The sequence below is a fragment of the Eutrema salsugineum genome, unplaced genomic scaffold, assembly GCF_000478725.1.
Source record: "Eutrema salsugineum unplaced genomic scaffold, Eutsalg1_0 scaffold_4, whole genome shotgun sequence".
Taxonomy (NCBI): Eukaryota; Viridiplantae; Streptophyta; class Magnoliopsida; order Brassicales; family Brassicaceae; genus Eutrema; species Eutrema salsugineum.
Genome location: NW_006256686.1, coordinates 1,479,294 through 1,490,977, shown reverse-complemented (window position 1 = coordinate 1,490,977; position 11,684 = coordinate 1,479,294). Strand labels below are relative to the sequence as shown.

Here is an 11,684-nt window from a genome sequence, read left to right as displayed (position 1 = left end):
ATGAATGCAGTGCTATCATTCAGAAGAAGTCCATTCCAAGAAAGTTGACTGATCCAGGGAGTTTCACACTCCCTTGTGCCATTGGACCTCTGCTATTCTCTGGATGTCTTTGTGATCTAGGAGCATCAGTCAGCTTGATGCCATTCTCTATAGCAAAGAAGCTGGGGTTTAGAGTCTTCAAACCAGAAAGGATCTCTCTTATCCTTGCAGATAGATCAGTTAGATTGCCTGTTGGTATGTTGGAAGATCTGCCTGTCAAGATTGGTGGTTTTGAGGTTCCAACTGATTTTGTTGTGCTGGAAATGGATGAGGAACCAGTTGATCCTCTTATCTTAGGCATGCCATTCCTGGCCACAGCAGGAGCTATTATTGACGTGAGAGGTGGGATAATAGAGCTTCAACTTGGGTCTGAGAAGCTCAAGTTTGATGTGAATGTGATGATGAAGAAACCCACCATTGAAGGTCAATGCTTCTATGTGGAGACAATGGATCAGATGGCTGATGAGTTGCTTGAGGAACTGAACACTGAGGACCCTCTTCAACCTACTCTAACTCAAGAACAAGGAGACAATGGGCTCTTAGCAGAAGAAAGTGAAGGGTACAAGATGTATTTGGACAATGCTAGAGAACTTGGTCCTGAGACAAGGTTTTTTGGAACTGGAACAAAGTGGCTCTGAGGTTTTGGCTATCAAAGGATCAGACATTAGCCAATGCAGCTTGGACAAGGATTGGAATGAGGCTGATGCACCCCCTGTTGAGCTCAAGCCTCTACCAACAGGGCTCAGGTATGCATTCTTGGGCTTAAACTCCACATATCCAGTAATCATCAATGATAGCTGATTAGAGCATCAAGAGAGTGCATTGCTTAGTGAGATAAGAAAGTTCATGAGAGCCATAGGATACTCTTTGGCCGATATTAGAGGGATCTCTCCTGACATATGCACCCAAAGGATACACCTGGAAGACCAATCTATGTCCTCTATTGAGCATCAACGACGTCTTAACCCAAACCTCAAGGAGGTGGTTAAGAAGGAGATACTCAAGCTTCTTGAGGCAGGGATAATTTACCCAATCTCTGACTCAAGATGGGTATCTCCTGTACACGTTGTGCCCAAGAAAGGTGGGATCACAGTGGTTAAAAACGAGAAGTATGAGCTGATAGCTACTAGGACTATAACAGGACACAGAATGTGTATAGACTATAGAAAGCTCAATGTAGCCTCTAGGAAGGATCATTTTCCTTTGCCTTTCATTGATCAGATGTTAGAGAGGCTTGCAAACCACCCCTTCTTTTGTTTTCTCGATGGGCACTCTGGATTCTTTCAAATCCCCATAGATCCAAAAGACCAAGAGAAAACAACATTTACATGCCCTTATGGCACATTTGCATACACGCGAATGCCTTTTGGTCTCTGTAATGCCCCTGCCACATTTCAACATTGCATGATGCATATATTCTCTGACATTATTGAAGAGAAGGTGGAGGTGTTCATGGATGATTTTAGTGTCTATGGCTCCTCCTTCTCGGATTGTCTCTCTAATTTGTCACAGGTTTTGGAGAGATGTGAGCAGCATAACTTGGTGTTGAATTGGGAGAAATGCCACTTCATGGTGCAGGAAGGAATTGTACTTGGGCATAAAATATCTGAGAAGGGCATAGAGGTTGACAGAGCAAAGGTGGAAGTTATGGTGAATCTGCAAACTCCCACTTCAGTTAAAGGGATAAGGAGTTTTTTGGACATGCAGGGTTTTACAGAAGATTCATCAAAGATTTCTCAAGAATAGCCAGACCCTTGACAAGGCTGTTGTGTAAAGAAGTTGATTTCATCTTTGATGCTGAGTGTGAAGAGGTCGTCAAGATGATCAAGGATGCATTAGTCAGTGCACCAATTGTCCAAGCCCCAGACTGGTCTCTTCCTTTTGAGGTTATGACAGATGCATCTGATTTTGCAGTTGGGGCTGTACTTGGCCAAAGGAAGGATAAGAAGCTTCATTTCATCTACTATTCCAGTAGAACACTTGACTCTGCCCAAGAGAAGTATGCTATTGTTAAGCTCGTCGGAAGGCACGCCTGTCTCGCTGCCGTTTTGGACCGACCCGATGAGCTCCAAAGAATGCGAAGGACGATGCACTTCCAGACCGATTCAGTTTACAGAGCCTTCATCAAGATCCGAGATATTTGAGTCCTCTTTCCAGAACATCTGAGATCATTCAATTCCGAGCTATGAGCAAGAAGATAACATTTCCGGAATGGGCGCATGTCTAGAAGCCTCTTTCGGATCGTGTCAATGCACTGCGAAGATGAGTCCTCCAGGAAACCTTCCACTTCCCAAACGCCAAAGGTTCCTTCACCAAAGTTGACGATATCTGAGTCTTCTATCCACTGAGACTGGATAAGGTCTGAGGCTTCCGTGCAAGAAAAATGCTAAGTCCACAACCGTGCGACTTAGGCATGCGAGTTGGCCGCACTGGGAACTAAACCGCACGAAGACTCGCAATCTACACCGACTTGAACCTGCGGCCTGGGAGTAATGGAGACCAAGCCGCACACATCCCTGAAGACTCCTGCTACATGGTCGTGCGAGTTGAAGAGTAGTGGAGACCAGGCCGCAGACGGATTCGCAAATCACTCCGAGAAGGTAATGCGGCTGAGTCTACAAAAGTTTTACCTCGTCCAAGCTTCTTCCTCTGGTTGTGCGACTTGGGCATGTGGCCTGGGACTAAGGGATGACCAAGTCGCACACACACCTTCCCCAGATTTCGCCTTGGTCATGCGAGTTGAAGAAGAAGAGGATTGAGCAGCACAAAGACTCGCAAAACACATCCAGATGGGCGTGCGGCTAAGACTAAGGGATTTAAGTCTTACAAGACAGTTTCTTCACCTGTGCGACTTGGGCATGCGACCTGGGAGACTCTTGACCAACTCGCACATTCGTCACTTTATCCATTAAGGCCGGGTCAGGACCCGGTTTGTTCCGGGCTGACCCGGTTCGTTTTTTAGAGACATATAAATAGTTTTTAAGGTTTTTTCCCAAAACTTAAGCTTTATTCCCTTTGTCTCTTGCCTCTTTTGTGAAAAGACTCCACTTAAGAAGAGAAATATCGATTTTTAAGTGTTTAATCAAGAGAGTTTGAGAGATCTTGGTGTTTAAAGCTGTTTTCTTCTTAATCTATCATCTATCTCTTCATTTACACACTTCTAATCATGATTAACAACACATCTTGCAAAGGATCTAGTGTGTTGATCATGATTAGTGAGTAATCTCCATATTAAGGTCTTAGATATGTAGATTAGGGTGCTTAAGTGGTAGATTAGTGAGCTAAGGGGTTAGATCATGCATATTCCATTCTCTACAACCTGTTCTTAATGCTAGATCCATACAAATCATATGTGGTCTAGATTCTGGGCATTTCATGCACCAAAAGTGTTTGATGAAATGCCTGAACCAAGGTTGTTAGAGGTTTAAGTGTTATTCATCATGGGAATGATTGTTTATATGCTTAAATGACAGATTAAACTGATTCTTAATGCTTGTTAATTCATGTTTCACTAATGATGATTAGGTTAGAAACTATTTTGGCATAGAAGTTGATACCTTCATGAGAGGATTAACTTAATTAATGATGTTTAAGTTGAATGGTTTGCTTGATCATATGGTTCATTAGCTCATTAGTTTATCACTGAAGGCACCCTAATCCACTATCATGTATAAGACCTTTCTCATCATCATACATACATTCTGATCACTTGTCATTACTTAGTTCTTGTGTGATCACTTCTTTAGTCATTAATCTTGTTTCAAGTATTTAGCTATCATTAATCAATCAAAACCTCACTTGTTCACTTGAATTGAGAAACTGATCACATAGCTTAGAGTCTATCACCACATTCTTGGATTGACAACCTCTTTTATTCTACTTTGACAAGGGGATTGATAGCCCTGAGACCCATAAAGTCTTGTCTATCACCCTCGTCAACATCATCATCATCAGCTTCCTCTATCACCGGGACATTCTGTTGATGTTTGTCTGCTGAACAGTTGCCTGTGTAAATAGCAAGTACACCATTATTTAATCTACCATTACCTAAACGCAACCCCCCGTAACTGATACCAACTGAACTTATCCTCTCAACTCTTGAAAATTCCTCTCCAACTTCAACACTTTTAATGACCTCTACATGAATAATACTTCTACGTCCATCTTTATCCAATGAGGTCAGGAACACAGCTAGGTCATCGTTATTAGAAATATAGAATTGTTTATGAGTTTGCACTAGTACCGGAATGTAACTCAGTTTCAGCTTACTCAAAGATTCGACAATCCCAACCTTCGTGCATATCTTATCCACTAAACCAGAATAAGTAATCTCCTCCAAAGTTGATGACTTAAACATTACACCATACATGGAAGCTGGTGTTGAAATCCATTTATCCTCCGAAGTTGAATAATATCCCCCGTAATCAAAAAATAAGTTTGTAATCATTATCACCTGAAAAAATAACACATACACCACACTCAACTGCATAAAAATGGGACTTTCTAGTTGTACGCAAGTGATACCATGTTTCCAGTTGTTTCCAGTTGTACGCAAGTGATACCAATTGTTACTCTCTCTCGTCCTTCTCTCACTCCGGGAAAATACTCTAATCTAACTCCTATTTACTGCGGTATAACATCTAAACCTACAATCCACTAAATATCTATCCGAGTAGCAACCAATCCCCATTTCCATAGTCTACTACAATTCCCTATTCAATAATCTAATTTAATCCCCAATACTAGGGCAACGACTTCCCAAAATCAAAACGAGGTCATATAATCCAACCACAGAAATGTCAATTACCTCGATTAGCCTTCAATGTCGGATCAGTGCAGCAAAATGTTAGAAGGATTCGACGATCTCTCGTTCTCTCGTTTTCTCTGTCGGGATCGCTGGGAGAGGAAGCTGGTCAAAGATGGTTTAAAGATGGTCCACAAAGCCCTGTTCCTGATTGGATACATTTTTGGTGTCTAATATTTGTCTATATCCTCCTGATTGGTCAATTTTCTAGACGCTCGTTTCTGATTGGTTAGTTGTGTTTATATCTCATTGGCCGAAATTTGGTAAACCGCTTTTCATTGGTTCATCAACGCTTAATTATCATTGACCGAATTTCTATTTCTAATTTTCTTCTATAGAAAATTATAAGAACTACTTTAACATTTCCAAGTTCATTAAAAGATAAAAGACCCACAAAGAGTACGAAAGAATGAAAATGTATATGTACGAATAAATAATTTCTCAAAAGAGTGTTTCAAGTTATTCCTTGTTTATTTACGTTTAGAGTCGATTTAAAAGTTATGGACGCGGACCAAACTAATATTTTACAAAGCAGCACGTGGAAAATATGGTCGGTCCGCTTTGGTCGAAGATGCCGAGCACTTTCCTCCTCCGCTCTGCTCCATAAAATCAAAAACTTTTTTGTGTAGCAATCGCACGTTCATAAGAACCAACTTTCACTAATCTATTTAACGCACCAAAATACCAAAACTGTAAACTCCTTTCAGACTTCGTTACTCCATCTCTCTGCAACTATATCTTTGTATTGTTCTTTTCGTATTGAAGATTTAACTACAAATCAGTCTACTGTTTTTGACCGTTGATTTTCTCAGATCTGAAATTATTTTTTTACCATCAATTCCACAAATCTGAGATTTTTCGTTGCTTCTCTATTGAAAGTTGATCGATCATTTAGATCGGCGGAGAAATGGCGACGCAGGGGAACTCTACTGATAATCTTTTCTCTCCTTACAAGATGGGCAGATTCGATCTCTCTCATCGGTGAGTTATTTAGCTGATTCAGTTGATTGGTCTTAATCATAGTGTGTATTGGTCGTGCGTAAGCGTTTGCGTTTGCGTTTTCAGAGTGGTTCTTGCGCCGATGACACGATGCAGGGCGTTGAACGGCGTTCCAAACGCGGCGTTGGTGGAGTATTACGCCCAACGCACTACTCCCGGCGGTTTTCTCATTTCCGAAGGCACTATGGTCTCACCCGGATCTGCAGGGTAATCTCGTAATGTTCATTTTTCCGACCAATGCGTTTTAACTATATAGTACGACGATGATTTTTGTTCGAAATGTGTCGGTGAAAACTCTTTTGTTCAGTAAAGGCTAAAAATCTAAATGACGTCAACTTTAGAGTGAAATACAACTAATACTGGAAAATAATATAGATCAAGTTTTGTAAATATGTGATTTCGAACAAGTACGATTTATTTTTCTGACAAATAGATTATCGATATACTTATTATAGTGAAGGTTTAGAAATAATTTACAATAAATGAAAACAGGGGAAACAATAACAACACCCCAACACAAACAACAACAGAGTATTTATAATCTTGCTGAAAACACTTCTTTAGACTTCAAACCAACAGATTGTATTCTCTAACAGTACTTTTTGATATTTCTAAAAATGAAAACTTATTTTTATAATAAGAAATAATTAGAAAAATAACAAGATGAATCTAGTTTTTCTTATTATTTTTCAATTAGAACTTTTAATTTATCAAAATAAACACAATTTAGAGCCTTATTAATGTTAAAAATTCCACATTTAAAATTTCAGTGATTTGATAACGAGATAAACACCTACTATCTATTTGTTGTTCATCGGTTTTGAATTGAAAACTTACGAAATTTATACACAAATAAAATATTGCTGGTTTAATTCCTAACCACATAAAACAAAAGTCAAATAAAGAATTTCATATCATACTTAACATTTTTTACCATAAAAATAAAAGAATTTTCATATCTATGGACATTGTTACACATCAAGAATTCAAGCCAATGTTTCTTCGCATCTCTTACAATAGACAAATGTAATTTATAATGTATGTAATTGAAGATTCCCACATGTGCCTGGAATCTATTCGGAGGAACAAGTAGAGGCATGGAAGCAAGTTGTGGAAGCAGTTCACGCCAAGGGAGGTTTCATCTTTTGTCAATTATGGCATGTTGGACGAGCTTCTCATTCATGTATGTCTCCTTATTTACTCAATTCTAAACGCACATTTTGAAAAGTAATTGGGAAATTAACAGTTTGAGTTTATTTGTTGATATATAAAACAGTGTATCAACCTAATGGTGGATCGCCAATATCGTCAACGGACAAACCCATTTCTGGAAGATGGCGGGTTCTGTTGCCCGATGGGTCACATGGGAAATACCCAAAACCCCGAGCTCTAGAAGCTTCCGAGATATCTCGAGTAGTGGATATTTATTGCAACTCGGCAATGAATGCAATCCGAGCTGGTTTTGATGGAATCGAGATCCACGGGGCGCACGGTTACCTCATTGATCAGTTTTTGAAGAATGGGATCAATGACCGTACTGACCAATATGGCGGTTCCATTGCAAATCGTTGCAGATTCCTAATTGCGGTACCAATAAATTTTAAAGTTGTGATTGTTTCAAACGCCAATTTCTTACACTATGTTTGTGTTTATATAAGCAATATTTTTTTTGTCCAAACGGAGTTTTTTTTTTTTCAACGTTTGGGTTTAGAGTTAACAAATTCTCTCTTATACAAAAATGATAAAAGTTGTGTTTGTTTGGAAAAAAAAAAAATCAATCAATTATAATATATAAAATTTATATCCAAACATAGTTTTTCATGAAGTATATTTATGTTGTGATTTAGAATTTTAAGTTCTGATTATAATTAGCAGCTTTTTTCATGAATTTTTTTTGTTTTATAAAGTGCGCGTTTATGATTTACATTTTGTTTTTAATAATGTCAAACATTTGTTCATACTAGCTGTGACATTGGGGTTCGTTGTAGGTAGTGAAAGGTGTAATTTCAGCCATAGGAGCTAGTAAAGTTGGTGTGAGGATATCTCCGGCAATAGACCACCTTGATGCAACTGATTCGGATCCATTAACCCTGGGACTAGCCGTGGTTGATTTGCTGAATAAGTTACAGGATGAGAATGGCTCGAAGCTCGCTTACCTTCATGTAACACAACCTCGCTACCACGCCTACGGGCAAACCGAGTCGGGAAGGCAAGGCAGTGATGAAGAAGAAGCTAAACTAATGAAGAGCTTGCGGATGGCTTACAATGGAACATTTATGTCTAGTGGAGGATTCAACAAAGAACTGGGTATGCAAGCTGTTCAACAAGGAGATGCTGATTTGGTTTCCTTTGGCAGGCTGTTTATTGCAAACCCAGATTTGGTTTCACGGTTTAAAGGTGATGCAAAGTTGAATAAATATGATCGGAAGACGTTTTACACTCAAGATCCAATTGTTGGCTACACGGATTATTCATTCTTGGCACCCATTTCCCGCCTCTGAGTTTGAGAAATGAGAAGATTTATAAATAATGATTTTAAGTTTTACTTAGAATGAAAATGGTATTGTTGTTCAACTAATAAAAAAGTAAGTCATGTATCTGTTATCAACTATAACTTCTTTTGTATGATATATATACATATATGTGTATATATATATATGTGTGTGTATATATTATATATGAGAGCCATGCCTTGGTACGGGGTGACAGAGAGATAATTAGAGGTCATCTTTATATAGATGGTAAAATTGTGTTTGTAATACATCATACTAAGCATATTTGGTATTTCGATGAATCTTGTTTTGAAATCAGGGTAAGATCAATAACTACAGTGTCGACCTACTAAGGATTTTAAGATTTTCAGATTAAGAGATTTTTTCTTTAACGCCTGAGGATTTTATTAAATAGGCAATCTGCTAAATACAAAAGCCGCGTAAAAAAACAGAGCATCGAAACACCTAAGGAAAGAGTTTAATGATGCTCTTTAAGCTCTTAATGAAAAAGGTTTTGTAACCATGCTGGTCCACCTCTAGCTAGATAATATTTAAATCTACCATCACGGGTAACACTCTTAGAGATGGCTCTTCCTGCTCTGTTTGCCCCAATCATTTCCTTCTCGATTGACCAGCTCGGGAAACGAGAAAGGAGTTGCAATATCTGGTCTGTATAGAACCTAAACCTCGGCCACTCTAAATGTTTGGATACCGCTTCAATTAGAGACTGTGAATCTGACATAATCAAGACTTGAGAGATGTAAATCGCGAATACTCTGAAGAGCCCAAGCAAAACAGCAAAATTCCGCTGTGATCCGATCAGGAGATGTCATGAAAACTTCCCTCGCGTGGAATAAAACAGAGCCCATGTGATCTCTCAGTAACCAAGCCCCTCCACTTGCAGCTTATCGTTTCTCCAATTTGAGCTGATATTACACTTAGACTGTACCAAGTACCAACTCGAGGGGGGTACCATTTAGAATCGACAGGATCACATGATGACCTGTTACGATCCTGAATTGCAGATAATGTATTGACCTTATTCCATAGCATCGCTTCTTCATAAGCTCAGTGAACAATGACTGCAGGTGCTTCTTGTTGATTAGCAAAGAGAATACCATTCCTGTTCTTCCAGATGTGTCATAATAACCATGGTATGGATTCATGAATATCATTTGCCACTGACACATCTTCCATAATGTCAAGTATAAGTGTCAAATTGGTATCAAGATCTACTGAAAAACCAACACTCGGGCCTAGGAATTTGCGTTAATTCCAGCATCTGAAGCGCAAAATCACAATGAAACAAGACATGATTGATAGACTCCACATCATAGACGGCATGTATCAATCATGGTAATGCCCCTCCGAGTTAGCCGGTTTGCTACCGCCAAAGCACCATAAATAGTTCGCCACCAGAAAACTTTGATTTTAGGAGTAGATAAAAGCTTCCATAAATGCCTCTTGAGCTACTTTTTCATTTGTTCCTGTGGTGATTCAGGTGGAGCAGGGACCATCGGATAAGTTGCCGCAAACCAATAAACGCTTTTGACTGAATACGCACCATTTTTGTGTAAGTCCAGATGAACCGATCCGGTAAACTACCGATTGCTAGCCTGAGGATTCTCGCTGCATCTGCTGGGGGGAACAATTCTCGAACCACATTCTCTCTCCATCTGCCATCAGGGGAAATCAGTGAGCTCACCTTCAGTTTCCAAATCATAAAAGATTTGTTTATTAACCGGTCTCCTTGGCTGATCATCCATGACCCATATTTCCATCCAAACCTTAGTGTCTTGGCCATTACTGATGGACTTCATCAGACCTCGTTTAAGCAATTCTCTGCCGTGTAAAATACTGCACCAATTAAGAAGTAAGAGGGTCTAAACCCAGCACCACACTCCAAAAAGCTTTTCAAGGAACAATGGTGCGTATTCAGTCAAAAGCCTTGCAAGAATCCTCAGTCTAGCAAGTTAGCTCCCTGGATTGCTTAAGATACGACATGCCTGCTTAGCCAATAAAGCCTGGTTGAAATCCTCCAAATCCCGAAACCCAAGACCACCATTCTGTTTAGACTTGCACATTGTTTTCCATGCGACCCAATGGATATTCCGTTTTTTCTCGCAAGCATTCCACCAAAAATCAGACATTGCACTGGCCAGTTTACGGAAATGGTGCTTTGTTAACCGGAAATATGACATTGCATAAACCGGTAAAGCCATAGCTCTTGATTTTAATAGGATCTCCTTGCCACCAAAAGAGAGGGTTTTCGCATACCATCCGCTTAGTCGTTTGTCCAATTTCTCACCAATGAACGCCAATAACTGCTGCTTAGAACCACTAAAGCACTCTGGTAATCCCAAGTACGTACCATCACTACCTTCCTTTTCAATGTTGAGAAGATTTGCGGGCAGATGTTTAGAGATCAGATCGATGTCAAGACCAAAAGTTATCGAATGACTTTTGGAAGTTAATCTGCTGTCCTGAGGAGTCAAAATAAAGCTTGAGGCACCGTAGAAACTCAGAGCATTCTCGCAACGAAGCTTGACACAGAAAGAGGCTGTCGTCAGCAAACATCATATGTTGAACTGATGGTCATTTCGATGATAAACGCATACCTGATATTATTAGAGAAAGCGAGTTCATGATTATGAACGATATGAAATTCTGTTATTCTTCCTCAAAGGGAAAACGATTTACAAGTGTGTCTATATATACATCTGAATAAACACTAAACCAACTAATCTAAACCGGAATCAAATACTATACAAGTAAACCGGTGGTATTCACTGATATTCCCCCTCAAGATGAAGGTGTAAAAATGTTCAAAACACCCATCTTGCCTATATTACTTCGAAAAGGAGCAGGGAAAAGTGGCTTGGTCAAGACATCAGCTAACTGTTGATCGCTCTTCACATACATTGTCTTGAGGAAGCCCGAGTCTATGTATTCACGCACTTTGTGACAGTCAAATTCAACGTGTTTCGTCCGCTCGTGAAACACCGCATTGCTCGCAATGTTCAAAGCAGAGGTATTGTCACAGTAAAGGTAAGCTGGAGGAGTAAAAGGAACTCTGAATTCTTCAAGAAGACGAGACAGCCAAACCATCTCCTTGGCAGCCATAGACATGGCCCTATATTCAGCTTCCGTAGTGCTCATGGAAACCACAGATTGTTTCTTAGATTTCCATGTGATCAATGAATCTCCCAAAAACATTGCATATCCGGTCACTGATCTTCTTGTATCCAAACAAGCACCCCAATCAGAGTCACAATAGCCTCACAATGCAAAATTAGTATCAGCTGCGTAGAACAACCCCTGACCAATGGTACCCTTCAAATACCGAAGGA

General features: G+C 39.6%; 1 protein-coding gene across 1 annotated transcript; it reads left to right on the top strand.

Moving 5' to 3' along the window:
* Positions 1-5,470: 5,470 nt before the first annotated feature.
* LOC18013569 (12-oxophytodienoate reductase 3) lies at positions 5,471-8,579 on the top strand. Its single transcript, XM_006396051.2, has 5 exons — positions 5,471-5,824; positions 5,909-6,049; positions 6,895-7,025; positions 7,119-7,429; positions 7,831-8,579. Exons 1-5 carry the CDS (start codon positions 5,751-5,753, stop codon positions 8,341-8,343), a joined length of 1,170 nt encoding a protein of 389 aa, XP_006396114.1. The 5' UTR covers positions 5,471-5,750; the 3' UTR covers positions 8,344-8,579.
* Positions 8,580-11,684: the final 3,105 nt, after the last annotated feature.

Coding starts and splice junctions, on each gene's coding strand:
- LOC18013569 (XM_006396051.2), top strand. CDS start 5,751: ATGGCGACGCAGGGGAACTCTACTGATAATCTTTTCTCTCCTTACAAG. Junction 5,825..5,908: donor AGATTCGATCTCTCTCATCG/GTGAGTTATTTA, acceptor TTGCGTTTTCAG/AGTGGTTCTTGCGCCGATGA. Junction 7,026..7,118: donor TGGACGAGCTTCTCATTCAT/GTATGTCTCCTT, acceptor TATATAAAACAG/TGTATCAACCTAATGGTGGA.